This window comes from Lactuca serriola, chromosome 4 (genome assembly GCF_051521515.1).
Source record: "Lactuca serriola cultivar US96UC23 chromosome 4, Lser_US96UC23_V15, whole genome shotgun sequence".
In the NCBI taxonomy this organism is placed as follows: Eukaryota; Viridiplantae; Streptophyta; class Magnoliopsida; order Asterales; family Asteraceae; genus Lactuca; species Lactuca serriola.
Genome location: NC_136411.1, coordinates 67,366,941 through 67,390,333, shown reverse-complemented (window position 1 = coordinate 67,390,333; position 23,393 = coordinate 67,366,941). Strand labels below are relative to the sequence as shown.

At 39.6% G+C, this 23,393-nt stretch overlaps 1 protein-coding gene across 1 annotated transcript; it reads right to left on the bottom strand.

Annotated features, from left to right (window-relative positions):
- Positions 1 to 2,591: 2,591 nt before the first annotated feature.
- LOC145101792 (uncharacterized) lies at positions 2,592 to 4,403 on the bottom strand. Its single transcript, XM_079039061.1, has 2 exons — positions 4,150 to 4,403; positions 2,592 to 3,778 (listed from the first exon to the last, which is right to left on the bottom strand). Exon 2 carries the CDS (start codon positions 3,768 to 3,770, stop codon positions 2,718 to 2,720), a length of 1,053 nt encoding a protein of 350 aa, XP_078895187.1. The 5' UTR covers positions 3,771 to 3,778; positions 4,150 to 4,403; the 3' UTR covers positions 2,592 to 2,717.
- Positions 4,404 to 23,393: the final 18,990 nt, after the last annotated feature.

The window sequence follows — 23,393 nt, the reverse complement described above, 5'->3', positions numbered from 1 at the left end:
CAAGGTTAATCAAGTGGACTAGAGTAATTAGTTGGGCTTTAAGGTAAGGCCCATATGAAGGATTGGGCCCAATTTGGAAAATTGGGCCATAAATGGACTATAGTTTGGGCCTAGATGGTTGTATGATATTGGGCCCTTAGAATGAGACATGTTGGACTGGACTGAACAAGTGGGCCTTAAGGGAAGTCCATGTAGAGGTTGGGCCTAATTTCTTTGATCCCTAGTTGACTTTGGGCTTATGGATTGGACCTTGGGCTTGGGAAAGCCTAGCTAGGGGTAATGTAGTAATTATCCAAAGTATGTATGTGTAGTTTTGTAGTGGAACCCAATTATTAATTGGGTGATGTTTTGATATTGACAGATCGGGAATCTGTCATCCAGCAGCTGGGGTTTAGTCTGTGGGACTTCAGCAGTGTGGGATTGTGTCTTTGGGGCTTCAGCAGTGTGAGGTGAGTCCTCCTCCAGTAGGAACGGTTCTAAGGCCACAATGCCGGCCCGTTTAGATATTAGTAGTTCCGGACTCTAGTCCGATGCCGGGCGGGGCCCGATGCAGTGGTTTAGTTTACATGTTATATGTTATATGCTATATGATATGTGGTTTAGCTTACATGTTAGATGTTAGCAGTTCCGGACTTCGGTCCGATGCAGTAGTTCAGTGTGCTTGATGTCTTCGTGATTCAAGCATGTCCTTGTGTTATGTGTTTCGGACTTTAGTCCGATGCAGTATGCAGTATATGTGTTCATGTTATATGTTATGATTATGCTATGCTATGTTTAGTCAGTTTCCGGACTTCGGTATGATGCAGAGGGCAATGCCCTGATTAGTTCCGGACTTTGGTCCGATGCAGAGGGCAAGGCCCTGGTTAGTTCCGGACTTCGGTCCGATGCAGAGGGAAAGGCCCTGGTTAGTTCCAGACTTCGTTCCGATGCAGTTTTCGGACCTTGGTCCGATGCAGAGGGCAAGGCCCTGGTTAGTTCGGAACTCCAGTCCGATGCAGTGGGCGAGGCCCAGTATGTGCTTATGTGTTATTGTGTGGTATGTGGTAGTTTGGGGAGACTCACTAAGCTTCGTGCTTACAGTTTTCAGTTTTGGTTTCAGGTACTCAGTTTTCAAAAGAGGAGCTCGGGAATATTGCGGTGCACACACCATTTGTTTCAGCCTGGGATGTTTAAACTCTGATATGCTTGACAGTTGTAACAATGTTTTGAGATACATAGCTTATGATTTTTTACATGAGGTTTATCGACTATGGTTTTTATTATTAAATTAAACGAAATTTTCAGACTGTGTTTTTGGGACGTTACAGCATACGGATGAATACGTGTTAGTGAGTTGGAACTGAAAATGAGGGAACACCACTCACCTGCGATTACAACATCAAGGAAGAGGGAAAATTGATCTAGGGCTAGGGAGAAACATGTGCGAGAGAGATAGAGATATGGGGACAAAAAATTGAACTGAAGCTAGAGATTCAAAGGTCGAGTTTATGTGTGTGACTGTGCGTTTGATCTTGAAGAAAAGAAATGAGTTTTTGAAGTTGAGCAAAAAAAATTGAAGAACCTGGGTTTTTGGGGTCTCCTTGTGCGTATAATCTGGTAACCAAGTAGCAAAAAATTTGGGTTTTTTTTTTCATAATTCAATAAATAAGGAGAGAGAGAGAGAGAGAGAGAGAGAGAGAGAGAGAGAGAGAGAGAGAGAGAGTGTACAGTGGGGGTAGGGGTGAAAAAAAATTTATTCTTTTTAAATCAAATATCATTAAAATACTTAGAGAAAAAGGAAAAAAGAAATCGAAAGGGCATAACCGTCTCTTTGTAAGTTTTTTTGGACCAAAAACCCAGTAGAACTTTGATTTTGGACCTTTCGTAAAAACTTTTTGGATCGTATCCAAAGTTTTTTGAATACCATAGGGACCAAATTTGCAGTTTTGTCTTAACTTCTTTCAGAAACAAGACGGGGTTCATATATATGTAGTTGATTTTCATGTCCAAAGGTTAATGACCGGTATCTATGAAAACACATGGGCTTCTCATGTCTTGGGCCCTACATTTCACATAGTTCGGGATGGATCAATCCCAAGACATTTAGGCTAGTGTAACACTAGGAGTCTGGGACACAGGTTGATTTTTAAGAGGTATGCAGGGGTAGAAAGAAACTTTGAAAAATAAGTGAGAGGTTGCGTTACTTACCTTATTTGAAGACAACTTTTGAAAAATAAATTCGAGATAAACATATAAATATTTTTAAATCAATTTGGTTTAAAGCAAATTCAAAATGTTTCATAAAACCCTTATTGTCTACATTGAACATACTTATATATTTGCTATGATCTTTTTGTAGCTTTTATTGTTAATATATTATAAAATGTACACATAGTTTAATATTTTGTTCTACACATGGTTCAAATATTTAAAAAACCCTACCACTTCTAAAAGTGACCAACTCAAGTATGAAACAAAAATAATCCACAACATGAAGCTAACATAAGGTCAATCAAAATAAGAGACAATATAAGATGAATGACACAAAAAATATAATCCTACAGAAAACTTCATTCTTTTGATTTTTTAATATTTTATTTAACAAAGAATCATGTGTTAAAAAAATATTAATCATTAAAAGGAAACACATACAAATAATAATTACGGGTCATTAAATTAAATCAACCAATAGTGCTTCTCAATGTCTTGAAAATCTTTCAACATATGCTAACAAGTCATCACTTGTGTATGAGATTAACATTGACACAATCATGGGGGAAATACCACATCTTTTCAGCAAAGAACCTTGCTTTACAACCATTCCCACTACCAACATGTCTCCCATACTCCAACCACGGGTTAGCCCTCGACTCTGCTTTAAAAGCAGTAATATGCTTCGAGCTATAAAAGAATCCATATTCTTCTTTTGTATTTTCACATAACACCCATTTCATTTGACCAAAATCTAGTTCGTGAAAAGAGTACCAATTTCCTGAATAGTCCAACACATAAAGATTTTCACCCGAACTTACAAACATCGGAAGAGATCTTCGCTTTAGAAAATTCTTGGTTTCTAGTAACACCAATTTGGGATGTGGATTGAGTCTTAATTCACATAACTGATATCCACCTCTTACAATTTCACTATTGTTTAGGGTATATATCTTTCCCTTGAAAGCATGAATATCACGGATAAGTAAAGGAGAGAAGACATGATTCCATGCTCCTTCACCCGCTATTGAAAACCATACTGCATTGGTGAATCTAATTACCATAACCAACACCCACCTGGATATTGAAGGTGAAAAGAAAAAGATAGCCCTGAGTCTTAAACATGGATAAACACAGACAGTAGAAGGGACACGAGGGAAACAAAGTTGATGCTTTGTGATAGGATTCACAAGCCAAAAGTCTTTGGTTTTCTTCCCAAACAAGATCAAATAACCACAAGTTAATCCAACACACTTCCTGCCAACACAATGGGGAAGGATGGTTTTGAACTTTCTTCCTTCAAAGTCTGTGATGCACAAGGTTTTCTTATAAGAGAAAATAGGAGAGATGCACATGGACATTGATGAAGGAGATATACGCGCGAACATTGGTGGTTTGGACACCATAAATCTCTTCCAGTTGGAGAGTGCGAGTGACCTCCATGACTTGCAAACTCCACTGAATACAAGAAAATCAACAACTCCACGCATCATAATTAAAAGAAGGACATCATTGTTAAGATCTGACCAGGGTACATCATAATTTTGTTGCTTTCCAGTACTACTCCTTTTTTTAACCATTATTGCACCTGCAAAAGAAGAGTAAATAGGTAAGTCGATTACTCAACTACAATAAGGTGCAAAAAATCAAATTCTTCTCAAAAATTGGCTACGACTTTTACACAAAACCATTAATGAAAATAATGCATATAAACGCAAAGAAAAATATGAGAAAATACAGTAGGTGTGAATTTTTATAGTTGAATACTTCAAGAAACCGTAAACATTTAAACTCTGATGTGCTCAGTAACAAAAGCAGAAAATCATTACTTCAAGAGGAATTGTAAACGAGTATTGAATCGCGTGAATATAAATCATTAAAACATAGATAATCAAGTAATCAAACACGCGAGATTGAAATAATAGATCTGGAAGTAAAAGTATTTGACAAAAAAAAAACCTTATCGTTGGCGTTAGACGATTTCGGTAGAAGAATCGGCTTGAGTTTGAGTTTATAGGTTTTAGAATTAAGCGGTGGAAGTACAGCTCCAAGATCACTGTTGTTTCCATAATGATTGCAAGTTTCCTAGTTTGCCAAGCAAGTGATTATGGTAATGATTATCCGAAAATCGGAGGACGATATGTCGATATCTCCTTGTTCGCTTCGCTATTGTTGACTGTAAATTCCTATCTCAATCTGTCAGGACCTCAGGGGGCGAGACTTAATAGGCCCCAAATTGTATTGGAACTGAAGTTGGGCTCCTTATCCGGCCACAGACGTGAACAACTGACCCAAAAGGTTTTAAGGGTGCGGTTAGAGGGGCACAAACAATTTTTTTTTTTTAAACTGGTTTGGTTCTAGTCAACAAGGTCAACACCGATTCACCCATAAATTGGTTCGGTTTCAAATCGGTTCACCACCAAAATAATCCAATCCTATATAAGTCGGTTCGGTTTTGTTCAAGCTCGTTCAAACCGGATCTGCAAACTGGTTAAAAAAACCGACGGATTTAATTGATTTTTTGCTATCTTGTTTTTTTTGGGGGGATTTTATGGCTAATATATGTATTGAATAATTGTAAGATTGTTATTTTCTTAAAAAAAATGACATTTAAAAAAATAATAAACCCACTAAACAGTAAGTAGTATGTTGTGTGTGGATTGATATTGAATTTAGACACATTTTTGGAGCAATTTTCATGGGTTATTTTTTTATTTCATTTTTTATTTTTTATTTTTTTGGATTTCGTATCAGAAATACATAAAACATTAAACTAATACATTTTCAAACACAAAACATAAAACGTGGTTGTCGTCGTATTTGTAGTTCATAGTCGTAGTCATTGTTGTTTGGATTTAGTCTTCATTTGTCATGTCGTTGTGTAATGCAATTTCATACTCGATCTCTTGTAGGGTGAGTGACACCAACGATCCCATCACAACTTATTCATCATGTACTTGTTGTTCACATGCAATGCTTTACCCTCTAGTAGTTGAATGTTTTGTATCCGTTCTACGCCATCGATGTAGCATTTCAAGCAAATGCACACTTCCACAGACAAATGAGTGACTTTTGTTGTTCTTGGTGATATAACTTGCCACTGCCATTAATTAACAGAAAAATGTTGATTGCAAAGCTATCGTAGAATCTTAGGAGCCTAGTAGATCACGGGCCATAGCGGCTACAATCAGAAATTGGGTTTCATTTTCTTTCCACCAAGCCAAAATATCAAAATATCTAACTCTTTCACACTCATTTGTGTGAAAATGTAACATCCGGATTCCCATGTATATATTTTTTTTAATGATTTATTGATCTACTTGACGAGTTGGTGTCATAACTCGTCAAGTAACAGCGAGGTGGCCACGTGAATTTAATGAACTACTCGACGAGTCCAAGAGTAGACTCGTCGAGTAGACGCTGTAAGAGGAAACCCTCGATCCCTGGGTTTGGGCCCTATTTAAAGGCACTTATAGCCTCATTTTCGGCCACACCTCCCAGAGAAGAAACCCTAATCGCCCCTTGAGCTTGTGAGAGAGTATTGAGCCTTACTTGAGAGTTTTAAGTGCATTTTTGGTGAAGGAAGGAAGATTCCAAGCTAGGATTGAGAAGAGGCTGATAGATCTACTACTTATTCATCCAAGAGCTTCTATTGGAGGTATCAAGTTCAAACCTTTCCCTTTTATTTTAGTAGATCTCTCATTTTGAAATTAGGGCTTCTTTTCCTTTCATTTTGGGACTTTGAGGATTTGGGGTTCATGAGGAGGCTTGAACTCCAGATATGGACCTTAGGAGGTCTTTATCACCTAAAGGTTCCTGCTTTATTCAGCCTTGTTGGTATTTATGAGTGAAAACCGCATTAAGATCATATTCTTGGCATTTCATGCCCAAAATGCCATGCATAGACGTAAAGTTTATAACTTTACGTGGTAAATGAGCCCTTAAAGTATGGATCTGGAGTTTGAGGAAATATTCCACCTTAAAATCGTCTGAATGCAATAAGAGTCTTAACAGAATCGTCGAGTGATGATCCGACTCGGCGAGTAGCTTAGGGTTTGTCCCAATAAGTTGAATCATGCGATAGCTCAACGAGTTAGGGGTTAACTCGACGAGATGGGTTTTCCTGAGTCCACTGAGAATCGATGGGACTCGATGAGTCGCATGGGTGCACTCGGTGAAAATTGGACCGTTGACTGGAGTTGATTTTCGTTGACTTCTAGGGTTGGTCAACATTTGGATAACTGGACCATTAGAGGGGAGAAAATGGACTTTTTTCCTTCTGGGAGATTATAGGAAGGGATTAGTCTAGCTTGAGAATAGTTGTTAATTATAGATAAATTACTTATGTGATTAGAGGCGGAGGCTAGATCGGGGATATCGAGCACGAGAGTTTCAAGACATCCAACGAGCTATGATCGAACCAGAGGGTCCAACGAGCTACGAGACTAGAGGGTCCCGTTGAGACACATCGACCGGAGGGTCGTACTATAGCCTCGAGTGGCGTATGTGTTGTATGTGGTATTTTGGGGAACTCACTAAGCATTTATGCTTACCATGTTATGTGATATGTGTTTCAGGTACTAGCGTGGATCGCGGGAAGGCGCCGGTATGATTTGTACACACTGGCAGGAGATTATGTTTTTGAGATTCTGGGATATGTATTATGTAACGCCCGTAGATTAGGGCTAGTCAATTTAGAGACGATAATCGTCAAAAAAACGACTTTTTGATAGAAGATTATTTAGAATAAATAATCTTAATTAAGTTGTAGTATATGTCACAAGGTTTACGTGCATATAAAGAACGCCGAAATCCGAGTTATAACGAAGAAGTTATGACCTGTCGAAGTTTCGCGACAGAACCGGTATGACGCTGAATGACGTAAAACGTGAATTTACGTTAGAGCGATATTTAGCCTTAGTGATCTAAATGAAAGTTGTAGAGTTCGTTAAACCTTGAGCGTGCATAAAAAGAAAGTCCAAATCTGACTTCGTATGAGGAAGTTATGATTTTTCTAAGTTTCGACTTTGCAGTATGCAGCCCGAATACTCGATTTGAGATCGAGCGGTTTTTAGCCAAGACAATCTAAACGAGAATCAAAGATCTTGTTGTTAGTAGCGAAACGATGAAAAGTTAGGCGAGAAGGGACGTCAGACGAAGAAGTTATGAATTTATAACAAAGTTTTTCTGTCCCGGCCTTCTAAAAATAAATAATAAAAATAAAAGTCAAAATTAGCCGATGGAGCCTAAATGAAAGTTGTAGAGCGTAATCTCACCTTCGCGTGAATATAAAGAACATCGAAAACGGAGCTCGTATGCGAAAGTTACGCAATTTAGAAGTTTGACGAGTCAAATTACGCCGAGCGTAATTTGAGTACGCCCAGCGTACTCAGAGGGGTGCAACTTGTCTGACCAATACTCGAGTGCCACCAATTGATGCATGCAGTGACGTTGAAGTACACCCAGCGTAACCAAGTTACGCCCAACGGAAATTTAAATTACGCCCAGCGTAATCCCAAACCCAGCAGCCTATAAATAGAACCCGAGATCAGCCATTTCCCTTGCTAATTTTCTTCCTTTTTCTCTAAGTTTTGCATCGTTTTGCGTAACAATTCTATCCCGAAGCCCCGATATCATTCCCAAGCCCCGAAGCAAGATCCGAAGCCCCGAGGATCCCGAGAAGTGAGATTTCCAAGCCGGAGCCCTGCCCGCGAGGAGCCTGATTTTTGTGAAGATCTTCCAGATCTACGGAGAAACACTACTTCTACAAGTCTTAGTGTTGTCCGAGCATCGTCTAATCAAGTGAGTGTATAGTCACTTTCATCTGACACATAAATATAAAGTATTAGCTATGAAATACGTGCTATGTGTTATATATTAATTATCTATTTGAGATGGACTTGGATTTGATGTTTTTATACAAGTGTTAAATGATTTAAATTATGTTTGTATTTATATCTACAAAAATGTTGGGTAGAACATGGGTAGATGGAATAGTTGGTAACGATGCGACTTCGTGCCTATTGAGTAAGCCTTGGTGACGATGCGACTTCGTGCCTATTTGATAAACCTTGGTGACGATGTGACTTCATGCCTTTTGTGTAAACCCAGGTGACTATGAGACGTAGTGCCTATTGTGTAAACCTTGGTGACTATGAGACGTAGTGCCAATTGTATGAACCCTGGTGACTATGCGACGTAGTGCCTGTTGTATAAACCGTGGTAGCAAATGGACTTTGTGCCAGTTCCTTAGGTAAATCCTTAGGAAAGAATGAAGAAAGTATAATCGATTCTTAGGGTAAAACCTTAAGAAATAAAGAAGATAATGGGGATGGGTATTTGGGTTGATTGTTTGATAATTGAATATAATAAATGTATTATTGTGGGTTGAAAACCCTATATGCTCACCAGGCTCCCAAGCCTAACCCACTCAGTTTTCTTTGCATTACAGGTAATGGCACAAGAGTATAAGTTGGTGGACTTGACTAGAGATTTTGGATTGTAGATCAGTGGTTATAAATGACTGTTGTAAGGTCTATTTTATATTGTTTATGCTTTTGATCTGTATCGGAACATGTCATCCCGATGTTTTATTATTTAATAAAAATACCTTCTTTTTGAGAAATATTTTGATAAATGGTTATCATATTTTGTTTTTGGGACAAATTCCGCAACTGTTTTCTTTAAAAGATAGCTCTGATTTTAAAACAAAGCATAAACACATCGGTCTTTTCTGGCTGTGAAATTGGGGATGTCACAGTTGGTATCAGAGCATTAGTTTAAGCGAACTAGGAATATGGATTTATTTCTAGACTTAAACTTAGAATGCTAAGCGATGATTGTGAGTTGAGTGTGTCCATTATATTTTAGGTAGTACACCTAAATTGACACACGCACTAGTTTACTTTACGAAAGATGCCTGAAATGCCTTGAAGTGCTAAATGTTATATGTTTTCCATATATGATATTATTTGTTCGGATCTATGGTCTGTTGCCGACCGGGTCTGGAAACCTTATGTGTTTAGGATTCTAAGCGTACGTCTACGATATTAGAACTAGCATGTAACGTTTTTGAGTGATAAGGATGATTTTGAATATCTATCGTGAATGAGGATCTAATTTCACCTTATTCGGTGTATAGATCAAAAATGGTGAGAACGAGGAGTGGAGTTGGAAATGCCGATGAAAACAGGAATCAAATACTAGTGATTGAGCAAATACCTGTTGTAGCAGCAGCACGTGAACCAATGACAATGGTCGGAGTTCAAGTGATGATCCAGGCAATGTTGGATCATCAGATGGAAGAAACCAGACGTCTGATTAGGCAGAATCGCGAAGAATTGTCAATTCAAGTTGAAGAGCCCGAAGTAAATGGAGGGCGGTCTGAAGGAGGAAACTACAGTGGGACCGTTGGTCAAGCCAATCCACCAATAGTTCGCCAAAACAACCAGGATGGAGGAAATGACGAACGTGGATGCAAGTACAAGGATTTCATGCCATCCAAACCACCGTTTCTATCTGGGAGCCCGACGCCAGTGCAAGTCATGGACTGGATCTCTAAGATGGAGACAATGTTTGAAAGTTGCGAGTGTAGCAATAGACAGAAGACCGCTCTTGCAATTCCTCTATTAAAATCTGGAGTATTGAGCTGGTGGAAGTTACTGGCTGGTTCGATGCCTAAGGGGGAAGCTAGCAAGATGTCTTGGGAAGAATTTGTGGTGCAACTGAAAATGCAATACTGCTCTGAGCAGGATCTTCTGGAAATCAACAATGAGTTCCAGAATCTGAAGAAGGGAAAATTGAGCGTCACTGAATACGCCACAAGCTTTACGGAAAAGATGAAGCTTATTCCATACCTACTTCCAACTGAGCTTTCCAAGGTCAACAAGTTTGCTAATGGATTACCAGCGGACTTTGGTCTGATAGTCAAGCAAGCAACCACTTTGAAAGCCGCCATCTGGGCAGCCAAAAATGTTGAGACCCAAATAAAAGAAAAGGGTCTGGAGAGAGCTGAAGTTGGAGAGAAGAGGAAACATGAAGGATCTTCAATAATTAACAAAGAAACAAAATTCTCGAAATCTGGAGGAAGAGATGAAGCTAAGTGTTGCGAGAAGTGTAAAAAGAAACACTTCGGGAAGTGTAGCAAGGAGATGACTTGCTACAAATGTAGGAAGACGGGGCATTACGCCAACAAGTGCGCATCCAACAAAAAGGTGTGTTACGGATGTAACGAGGAAAGGCATATTTCTAGAGATTGCCCAAAGAAAAATGCACCGCCACAACCAAGGGCATTCCACATGATCCTCGACGAAGCGAATCAAGGATGAGGAATTTATATCCAAGGATCAACTTATGATGTATCCAATTAAAGGCATAGTATAAGGTGAACTTGAACTTTTGTGTAATCATTTCAAGTTATAATGTAAACCCTGGTTTTGATATTTATGTGATATTTATGGTTTTAATACCTGATGTGTTAAATGATTGTGTGATTTTTGTATAGTGACTTGGTTCGACTGAGAGACAATACTAGGGACGAGTATGAGTAGGTGTGAAAGGTAGTAGATGCATATACTACCGGAAGCACATGACTCGCACTTGGATCAGGGAAAGTCACAAGGTTACCAAGAAGCTTGTAATTGAGTTTGTTTTTATTCAATTATGTCATTACCCTTGTTTCGGTAATGGCTAGTAGGATGATTGTTATTCCGACCCTAGTGGTCATATTAAATTGAGTCCGACTACGATGAGTTTGTTACGTGGTTCGGAGAACCAAGTTCGATGTAACATCTGATTTAAATCAGAAGATTGGAATCATTTTGCAAGCCCTATTTCGTTGATGATTCCGGGACGTAATCATCCTAAGGGGGAGATAATTGTAACGCCCGTAGATTAGGGCTAGTCAATTTAGAGACGATAAGCATCAAAAAAATGACTTTTTGATAGAAGATTATTTAGAATAAATAATCTTAATTAAGTTGTATTATATGTCACAAGGTTTCCGTGCATATAAAAAATGCTGAAATCCGAGTTATAACGAAGAAGTTATGACCTGTCGAAGTTTCGCGACAGAACCGGCATGACGCTGAATGACGTAAAAAGTGAAATTACGTTAGAGCGATATTTAGCCTTAGTGATCTAAACGAAAGTTGTAGAGTTCGTTAAACCTTGAGCGTGCATAAAAAGAACGTCCAAATCTGACTTTGTATGAGGAAGTTATGATTTTTCTAAGTTTCGACTTGGCAGTATGCAGCCCGAATACTCGATTTAAGATCAATCGGTTTTTAGCCGAAACAATCTAAACGAGAATCGAAGATCTCGTTTTTAGTAGTGAAACGATGAAAATTTAGGCGAGAACGGACGTCAGACGAAGAAGTTATGAATTTATAACGAAGTTTTTCTGTCCCGGCCTTCTAAAAATAAATAATAAAAATAAAAGTCAAAATTAGCCGACGGAGCCTAAAGGAAAGTTGTAGAGCATAATCTCACCTTCGTGTGGATATAAAGAACGACAAAAATGGAGCTCGTATGCGAAAGTTACGCAATTTAGAAGTTTGACGAGTCAAATTACGTTGAGCGTAATTCGAGTACGCCCAGCGTACTCAGAGGGGTGCAACTTGTCTGACCAATACTCGAGTGCCACCAATTGACGCATGCAGTGACGTCGAAGTACGCCCAGTGTAACCAAGTTACGCCCAACGTACTGAGTACGCCCATCGTAATCCCAGACTCAGCAGCCTATAAATAGAACCCGAGATTAGCCATTTCCCTTGCTAACTTTCTTCCTTTTTCTCTAAGTTTTGCATCGTTTTGCGTGCCAATTCTATCCCGAAGCCCCGATATCATTCCCAAGCCCCGAGAATCCCGAGAAGTGAGATTTCCGAGCCGAAGCCCTGCCCGCGAGGAGCCCGGTTTTTGTGAAGATCTTCTAGATCTACGGAGAAACACTACTTCTACAAGTCGTAGTGCTGTCCGAGCATCGTCTAATCAAGTGAGTGTATAGTCACTTTCATCTAACACATAAATATAAAGTATTAGCTATGAAATATATGATATGTGTTATATATTAATTATCTATTTGAGATGGACTTGGATTTGATGTTTTTATACAAGTGTTAAATGATTTAAATTATGTTTGTATTTATATCTACAAAAATGTTGGGTAGAACATGGGTATATGGAATAGTTGGTAACGATGCGACTTCGTGCCTATTGAGTAAGCCTTGGTGACGATGCGACTTCGTGCCTATTTGATAAACCTTGGTGACGATGTGACTTCGTGCCTTTTGTGTAAACCCAGGTGACTATGAGACGTAATGGCTATTGTGTAAACCTTGGTGACTATGAGACGTAGTGCCAATTGTATGAACCCTGGTGACTATGCGACGTAGTGCCTGTTGTATAAACCGTGGTAGCAAATGGACTTTGTGCCAGTTCCTTAGGTAAATCCTTAGGAAAGAATGAAGAAAGTATAATCGATTCTTAGGGTAAAACCTTAAGAAATAAAGAAGATAATGGGGATGGGTATTTGGTTTAAAACTATAACAGGATGCATAGTTTCAAAATTATGCCTTTCATTTCAAACACATTTATTTTCAAAGTGACGATACAAGCTATAACAGGATGTAGTTTCAAAATATTTTTCAACTTTGCTTTCATCGGCCGTATTAGTAAACATTATGCCTTTCATTTCAAACACATTTATTTTCAAACACCTTAAAAATATTTGGTTTAAAACTAAACATTTTGTAGGATAATAAACCCCCAATAAAAAAGTAGTTGCTTTTTTAAAAACTCCAAGCATTAAGTAACAAGTTTGATAGTATCCTAAGTTGACTCTGGATAAGCTATAACTCGATTACATTCCACAAGTTTGTCAAGAAACATTAATTATCATTTTGACGTAAGGCACATTCAAACATGTTGCAAGTGGAGTTCCATCGGGTAGGTGTTTCCTAATTCAGACCTAACCAAAGGGTATTCATATCGTCACAAAACTTCATATAATTATGACATCGAGCATTACTCGGACAAAAATATCTTTTAGCATTTGTTTGAAACCATCTTTGTAACGCCCCCCAAAAATAATAACATAAAATTTCGTTGTTGAATTTGTAAATTGCTAATACATATCATTTCCATGAAAACCAAAATGATCCAGAACTATGAAAACATTATCAATTCAGAGTAAAACCCAGAATACGAAAACATATGGTGTGTGCTCTACAATCATCCCGAGCTCTTCCTTTTGAAAACTCAAGTACCTGAAACATAAACTGAAAACCGTAAGCATAAAGCTTAGTGAGTTCCCCAAGATACCACATACCTTACATAACAAAACATATAATGGTCCCCGCCCGACATCGAGCCCTGCTCGGTATACATATCTATCAGTCATCAGGTCCCGCCTGGCATCAGGCCCCTCCCGGTATAAACATATAAACATATACACACACAACATGCCATAATCACATAGATAAATAGCATACAGACTAGTCTTTGGGTCCCGCCCGACATTGGGTCATACCTGGTAATCATAAAAAATATATATAGATAACTAGCATACAATATATTCATTAGGCCCTGCCTGGCATCGAGCCTCGCTCGGTAAACATAAAATACATAACAGGTGCGAGAGTTATGTGGAAAACAAGCATACTAAGCATAACAAACCATATGCCGACATTGGTGCCTTCGACCTGCTAAATACAGTGAGAAGTCTCACCTCGCATTGCCGAATCACACAAATGATCCCTGGCTGCTGGCTGACAGATCCCCAAATTGTCAATCATCAAAACAACACCCAATTAACAATTAGGCTCCAAAATACTTGGGTTAAAAAGACCATTTTACCCTTAACCTAGCTAGGTCCAAGACCAAGGCCCAAACTCACACTCTGAAGGCCCAAAAACCAAATAATCAACCAATGCCCAAAAATGGCCCAAATTTCCAAATTGGGCCCAAACTCCTTACACGGGCCTTACCCTAAAGCCCATCCAATTTTCCGAGTACATACACTTGTTCTTAGATGGTCCATCAAGAACCCAAACACATAAGCCCAAAAGAAAGGCCCAACTCGAAGCCCAAACATGATTAGGGTTTTCACATGAAATGACGATTAGGGTTAAGTAAGAACACTTAACCCATTAAGGACTTAATCCATTAATTCCATCACTCTACCAGGTCAATCATACAATATGGTCAGGTATAATTTATAACCTCAATCCAACAATCCAAACGCAGGTCCTGACAAGTCCTAAACTAAAGTTTCCAAGGTTAGGGTTTTCTAAACCCTAATTAGGGTTTCCAACCTAAGCACATGCCAACTAGAACCAAGGCTAAAATTTTAGGTTAATTGGTGTTTAATAAGCCGAACACCGCCCATTACCACCCTGGGCGGTGGTGGGGAATGGTAGTTTAATGCGGCAGCCACCACCTCATAGCGGTGGTGGCAAGTTTCGAGTTAGAATCCGACCACAAGCTTCCATTACATCAACCAATGCAGAAAAACATCCATACGTATAAAACTTCACGTGCATAGCCACCCAACATGGTGGATGATGGCGGCAGCAAGGTGAAAACCACCATGGTTGGCTGCCATGGTGGTTTCCCATGTTTTCCGGCCAACGGAATGCACACACACGCCTTCGACTAGCAACAATAACACACATACCTACAGGAGGTCCACTGAAACACGTACCCAACACGGTCACCCTCGTGGTGGCAGGCGGCAGCCGGAGAACACCAGCAATACGGAACAGCCGCATAACAGCGATGGTGACGACGAGACACGGCGGAAAGAATGAAGAGGGTGAAGAAGGGATTGCGTCATTGATAGAGAGAGAGAGAGACATTGCAGCCACAGAGTTCACTCGTACGGTCTCTTCACAGTCACAACGTCACTCGTGGTTGATACTTGGGCATATTGATACCAAGTATTGTTGCAGGCCCCTGTTTTACACAACAAGAACAGAGCAAAGATTGAGAGTATTTTTTGAGGCAATTTTCTGATTATCTTCTATTCTAAAACTAGAATGTTACATGCTACTTAACCTACTATTCAACTAGAAATGTGGAAACATAAAACCACTTGATTACTACTTCTTAAAGAAAAGGGAAAATGGCCAACATGGCCTTTGACAACTTCCTACGTGAATAAACTGAAATGAACACAAATGGAAATAAACATAAATGGTCCCCAAACTTTCTGGATTACACCAACAATCCATGCTTCGATTCAAGCATCTACACCAGCTCCGGCTGTAGGACAACAACAGGTGGCATCAGAGCTGGTACTGGATCTTGTTTTTTTTGGTGGATCCTGTTTTGGTGGATCAAGTTTTGGGGGATCGGCTTTTGGGGGATCGAGTTTGGGAGGATCCACTTTAGGCTTTTCAATCGGTGGCGGCACCGACACCGGAACTATAACTGGATGGGGCTTGGGTTCTGGTTTTTTCTCGATCACCGTCGGCTTCTCAGGTTCTAGGGGTTTCGGTTTATCGACGGGCTTAAGTTTTTTTGGTGATTCCGGTTTGTTCTCAATGATCTCAATGCTCTGGATTGCCTTCCCACCTTTGCAACAAAGCTTGTCTCTGATCTTCTCAGGATCGTAGCATACAACTATGATCATAGCCTTATTTTTGTCCTCATCAAACACTTGATCTCTTATTTCTATCATCCCAAAACAAGGGAAAAAAAGTCAGTTCTCATCTTTATAGTAAAGATAACCCAACTTGTACATTACGCCTCTCAAGTTGTAATCAAACAAGATTATCAAGATCATCTTTGATGTAGAAAATATTGTGAGACACAAAAATTGTTGGGTTTTGAGCATTCTAACACTCCTAAGTGTACATGCAACCCTAAATACCTTGGATCTATGTTTTCTCTATTATACATGCAAATACGAACTTTCCAAGATATTCATCCTAACTAGCATAATAACATTGATTCATATGAATATATCAAGTTAGAATAACATACCTCTTTGATGTAGAATGTCTTCATGAAGCTTGAGTGCCTAGTGCCCCAAGTGTGACACCTCAAATGGTTCACACAACACCAAATACACTTGGAAAAGATTAGAGAGAAATCCACACTTCATGAAAATCGGCTACCCCTTTCTCTCACACATAGTGACCGATTTTGTCAACAATAAGATGCTTATATAGTTAGTGACAATTAGGGTGAACCCTAATTGTCATGGCTTTCCATTTCCTTGGATCCATGGGTTCAAATATACCATGGAGCATCTTATGGGTTTTAGCCCAACTTGATAATCCATGGAGTCTTAGCCCACTATACAAGTATGGATGATTTACACAATCAACCCATATATTTAATTAGTCTTCTTTTGATCACTTAATTAATCCTAGATTAATTCTTAATCAATACTAATTAAATAATCTTACTAATATATTAGAACTTATAATATATTAACAAATCTTAAGTGTTATTTCTCTTATGATAGTCTATCCAAATGCATGCCATGCAACCCAAATGGACCATGTCGGGTCGGGTCAAGTCTTACCACTTATAGTTATGGACTTAGACATTAATCCAATAGTCTCCCACTTGGATAAGTTTAAAACTATTATTGCAAGTATGACTTTAAGAACCGACTGGCAATCGTAGCTCTCAAAAGCTTCTGTCGAACTCTGACCTTGTCGATGATCTCTGACCTTTGTCAATGACTTGTCCATTAGATAAGGGATCATATATTTTCTCCATTCTAGATATAATATGGACGGAGACATGGATTATAATCATTCTCTCTGTCCATTTGTTGTTTCCCGATTTCCGATTTATGACGACTGACTAATTGAACAAATCTTCGAGGGGCCCACATATATCGCTTTTATACCAAAGGTAAAAGGAATGGATAAACTTCAACTCATATGGCTTGTTCTACTACTTGTTGAATCATACACAAAGGCACATTTTATAACATACTGTTACCAATGCGTTTTCGTGCAATCAATGTATAACCAACACATAGTAACAACTCATATCTCTAGGTTTGAAGAATATAAGATATTATCATCTCATGATCACTCGTGATAAAATCCATGAAGTGATTCCAATGAGCGCGGGTTGAATCCAGTACTCAGAACTTATGAGCACTCATGAGTGTTGTAGCACCACCTTGTCCAACATCTTAGACCTCTACAAGCCCAACCCATGACAGTCTTGATTCATATATATTTCCAACATATGACCTACTGTGGATGGTTTGAATAACTTAGTCATTCAGAACAATGACCTAGTTATTCTGGAAGTCAAAACATGCAAAGTGAAACCCAATAATAATCGAATCCAATATGGTCTCAGAACTTATGAATATAAATAAAACACATTTTATTTATCACCATATGATTACACTATGTTTTCTAAACACTAGTCATGCCATACACCTAGTATGCATACTATGTTTGTCTATGATCTTTACTTTGTGAAATAGATCAACTGAACATAACTCCAATGATTCTCATTTCACACTCCCAATTCCTTACTGCAAATACAAGAATTCCAAATTCATGCCATTTATTGAAATCTGTTATATTCTAAACTTATATGCATTGATCCTTTTGTAATGATTATGCACAAAGTCACAAAGACTTGACAACAAACATCATAGAGCATTCCAAAGGAGATCAACTCCTTGGAAACATCCTTCTTGCATTAAGTTTCCTAATCTTACATAGATTTATTGAACAACTTCCACCTATGGGATAATTTTCATATTCCCCTTTTGACTATCACTTCTGAACAAGAGTTGCCTTTTTTCAGAATATGCCAATATGGTCATTCCAACAATTAACACTATACTTCCAACTGTACTTGAGCAACCAATCTTTGGTAAACCTTAGATTGTCCTCAACAGTTGTTTAATCCTTTTAGTCATATCCATTTCTAGACCTTTTCCCTTCTTAATGCCCCAGGCATTTGGAAAATTTTAGAAAGGATGAATATAGCACATGTAATCGATCCTATATCCGAAGCATATGGGACACGATTCATGACGTCTCACATTAAGACTAAACCAGTCTTTTGCTATAATATTTCCATTTCAATTTGCCAAGTTCTCATAATTCAGATTATGAAAAGGGATGTCGTAATCATAATCAAATTTTAGAACGCAAATAATGGACCCATATAGAGAATTTTCTTATGTTGAGCAATTCCGACATAACATTCATATATATATATATATATATATATATATATATATATATATATATATATATACTTGACTAAATACGATTAAAACCTCAATCAAAGCAATCTAGTATCAGAAATCTGAACTTTGGTAAGAAAGTCAATAAAGTATTGATTTCTAGAAGTCCAGCTGATTTCTGAGTACATGTCAAAGCTAGTGGGAGCATAAGTGTTATGCTAATAATCATCATGTTAGTGGGAACATGATAATTATGATCAAGGTTGCAAGTTAACAATGTTAATTATAGAAAACAAAAGGTTTCAATTCGAAAAGAGTTGTTTTTCAATAATTTCCTCTCCCTTAATTATAACAAAACAACTCTTTCCCAATTGAAACCTTTTGTTTTCTATAATTAACATTTTACATTGCTAACTTGCAACCTTTATCATAATTATAATGCTCCCACTAACATGATGATTATTATCATAACACTTATGCTCCCACTAGCTTTGACATGTACTCAGAAATCAACTGGACTTCAAGAAATCAATACTTTATTGACTTTCTTACCAAAGTTCAGATTTCTGATACTAGATTGCTTTGATAAAACTTTATCAATATCATACACCTTATCTTAGATAGCTCATAGGTGTGTCTAAACAATTTTAAGAACTATGAAAAGGGATGTTGTAATCATAGTCTCGATTGTTTAGACCTTTTCCATTTCTCACAAGTCCATGTTAGTGTGCCGGTTAACCACACATGCTCCACTAACGACTTTGAGAATGCAAATATCACAATTGCTATCTAGCTAAAATCTACTTAGTGAAAGTGTTTCCTCGCCATCATTTTCATGAATCGGAGAGAAACCTTATGACACTTAGATTTAATAGTGTATGTGTTCTTATCCATGTGCATTGTCAAAACCATAGTTACAAGAAAAGGATAATGACAAATTCATACTCATATGGACTGAACTCAATCTTAATTTCTTGCTATCTGGCAGCTCAAGGGCCTTCCATTGCTTCCAAGTGGACGTGGGAGTCCGAGGAGGAGATGCGGGGGCATTACCCCGAGTTGTTCTTAGATTCAGCAGCAGCAGACTTCGAGGACGAAGTCTGAGACAAGTGGGGGAGGGTTGTAACACCCCCAATTCTGGTATGATATTTATATTTTGCTTATTGTAATTTTTTCAACTTCTAAGGGGAACTCGACGAGTCTGTAGCAGGACTCGTCGAGTAGAGTCGGGAATTCAAGCACGTTTAAGTTGGCGACTCGGCGAGTTTATATTCCGGACTCGGTGAGTCCTCCAGTCTGGACGAAACCCTAATTTCAAGGGTTTGCACCCTATTTAAACAAATTTTGGGGCCTCAGGTCAGCCCCCATCACCACTCAGAGCATCTTTCTCGAAACCCTAGAGCCCTCTTTACATTTTGTGTGTTTTTGGTGTGTTCTTTGAAGATTTTGAGAGATAAAGGAAGGTAGATCAAGAAGAGAAGAAGGAGATCCTAGATCCTTGAGTAATTTCAGAAGAAAGTAAGGTATATCTTGGCCCTTTTCTGTTTCTATGCTTAAATCTCCTTTTTGAAGCCATTAAAGCCATTCTTGGACCATTTCTTGGCTTAATAGAAGCATAGAGGACTCATGGAGTTGATTAGCCTTAGGATCTAGCTAGATTTGAACTCCATAAGCTTAGATCTAACACCTTTAGGGATCCATTTTGCTTGAAAGATCTAGATCTACTATTATAGTGTGTTTTGAACCTTAAAACCTTCATTTGATGTTATTTAAACGTAAAGTTCGAAACTTTACGTGTAAATCAAGTCCCAGGAACCCAGATCTATTATTGGTATGGACTGGTTTCAAGCAGAATCAAGTATATAATGTTTGCATGCATACGACTCGGCGAGTCGTTCTTCTGACTCGGCGAGTCGAGTCGTGAATCCCCTATGTTTCTTTTTCGAGTTTATGCCGAGTGGAACCAGTGAGTGAGAGGTGGACTCGGTGAGCTAGAGGGTTAGACTCATTCGTGGAAGAACTCAGCGAGTCAATGCCCTGACTCGGCGAGTCCAAGGCAATCTTCATACTTCAAGAACAGACTCGACGAGTTGTTCATACAACTTGGCGAGTCACAGCTAGAATGATCATCAGATGAACGAGAACTCGATGAGTTGTTCATATAACTCGGCGAGTCGGATGCAGATTGTCGGAGTATTAGTAGTGAAGAGGAACTCGCTGAGTTTGCACCAAAACTCAACGAGTAGCAGCGAGTGGAATCAAGAAAGTAAGAGTAAGGACTCGACGATTTGGCGACCCAACTCGACGAGTCAAGACAACCGAGTGTTGTCTATGACAGTTAGGTTGACTTGGACCAGGGGTAGGAGAGTCATTTTACCCTCAGCATTATTATCAGTATTTGATTGATGGTGCTCATGGATATTGTAGCCGGGGTGAAATCGGAGCCGCAACAGACGGATTCCAAAGTAGTCCTTTCAGCAGCTAGGCTACGTGGTGAGTTTTCCTTCCAGTAGGAGCGGGTCTAAGGCCACAATGCCGGCCCGTTTAAGTTAGCAGTAGTTTTCGGACTTTGGTCCGATGCAGTTGTTAGTATGTTTGATGTCTTCATGACTTAGACAGAATTATGTGTAATGTATTACGGACTACGGTCCGATGCAGTATGCAGTATATGTGTTTATGCTAGATGATATGTGTTATGCTAGTTGATATGTGTTTATGCTATACTATGATCGTTCAGTTCCGGACTTCGGTCCGATGCAGCTAGTTCCGGACTTTGGTCCGATGCAGTCAGTTCCGGACTTCGGTCCGATGCAGCTAGTTCCGGACACCGGTCCGATGCAGGGGACAAGGTCCTAGTCAGTTCCGGACTACGGTCCGATGCAGTTTCCGGGCTTCGGCCTGATGCAGTGGGCAAGGCCCAGTACGTGTTTATATGTTATTGTATGGTATGTGGTAGTTTGGGGGAGCTCACTAAGCTTCGTGCTTACAGTTTCAGTTTTGGTTTCAGGTACTTCCGCAAGTAAGGGGAAGAGCTCGGGATGATGGCATCGCACACACCACAACTTCAGTCTTTATCCGGGGAGTTTGTTTTGATTCGTAGTTTGATTTGATTCAGCTGTTTCACGACATTTTATTATGAGTTGAGAGATTTGACGTATGGTTTTTATGATATGACAATCAGTATATGATTTTTATTACTATTTAAACAAAAAAAAATTTGGGTCGTATTTTGGGATGTTACAAGTTGGTATCAGAGCCTTGGTTTGAGGGATTCGGGCACACTTCCAGGTGTGTCTGAACTCAAACTAAGGAAATGGTAAAGTGTTTTTCGAGAGAAAAGAGTTATAGAAAAGTAAAAAGATTTTTTTAAGAAAGATAAGAACTTTGAAAAGAGAAAAGGGGTGTGGTGCATGCGATCAGCCGAGCTCAAGTAAGTACTCCCAAATTATCCATACAAGTTATGTGTGAAAATCAGTTTCAGTTTCAGTAGAATAGCATGCTAGTATAGAACTAAGGATCTAGGAGGATGCCTTATATGTCTGCTTTATGTGTTTCAGCCTTATAAGAATTGCATGCTAACATAGAGTAGTCAGCAGTAGGATAGCCTGTTTAGGTTATGCCTGATAATATGAACATAGCATTGTATGCTAGTACAACTTCCCTTTTATGAGGATAGAATTGCTTGAGTGGTCTCCTATGTCTGAATACTGCTTGCTTTGTGCTTTGTGGGACTCTAAGTGATGGGAGTTAGCCATTAGGTGAATGTGTCACGTCACATGTGAACATGGTTGAATAATCTCAGAGTGCTAGACTTAGCCCTATTGCTCAGCTCTTGTCTGGGTATAACCGTTGTAGGGATGAGTCTTTTACTTGAAGGATTATCCGAACCTCGCCGCATGTGATGGTATTCGGGTGAGGGCTAATTGGCATCACAGGGAGGCTTTCAGCAGCTGAGGACTGGATCGGGTATAGTCAGAGAATTCCCTAGGGCAAGCCTAGGATGAGAGTAGCATAGATCATTAGCAGAAATAGTGACTTGGTGGAGTCAAGGAAGTACTTGAGGAAAGTACGGATAGATGTGGAAGGTAGTATGATCCCGTACTACTGGAAGCAGAGGATCCATACTCAAATCAAGGAAAGCTGAGATGAGACCGAGAAACTTGTGGTGGTAGTGATTCCCCCGAGATATATCAGTGTTCCTGACGTTTATTATGTTGTGTTTCAGAATGGTGGTATTGCGCCCTAGACCAGCAGTCGGCAGTTCAGGTGCCGGAGTGGGATCAGGATCAGGCCCGGAGGCTGGGCAGATGGATGAGCAGACCAGGGAGTTTCTCTCTTCAGAGATTACTCGCACCATACTTGAACAGACTCCTGTGATCTTTGGTTCGATCAAGGAGGGTATCTTGGAGTTGATGGATGAGAGACTGAGTACTTTCCGTGCTGAGGTAGCGGCCATGATGGGGTCGCGCACGCTTACCTTCAGGGAGTTCCGTGCATGTGGAGCTACAGATTACCACAGGGCGTCGGACCCCATAGCGAGCACCAGATTGTTGTCAGATGTGGCCAACGCCTTCCACACTAGAAGATGTCCCGAGGGGGACAAGGTCAGATTGGCGTCCTATCTTCTGAAGGACAGGGCACGACATTAGTGGGAGGAGGTTGGTCATGCCATCGGGGATGACGCAGCCTTGGATGCCATGACCTGGGCAGATTTTACTACCAGATTCAGAGCCGAGTTCGCACCGGTTATTGAGGTGCAGCAGTTAGCACACGAGTTTCAGGATCTTACCCAGACTACAGAGACAGTGGTGGAGATTACCGCCAAGTTCAGGGAGAGGGCTCTTCTTGTTCCTCAGTACGCAGCTGATGAGGAAATGAAGAAAGCCCGTTATCATGAGATGCTGCGGAGTGATATCCGCCAGTTCATGAGCCGGTCCAGCTGTAAGACGTTGGATGACATGATTGCTAGGGATCGAGAGAGGGAGATTGATCTTGAGATGGAGAGAAAGAGGAAGCCGGAGGCGGC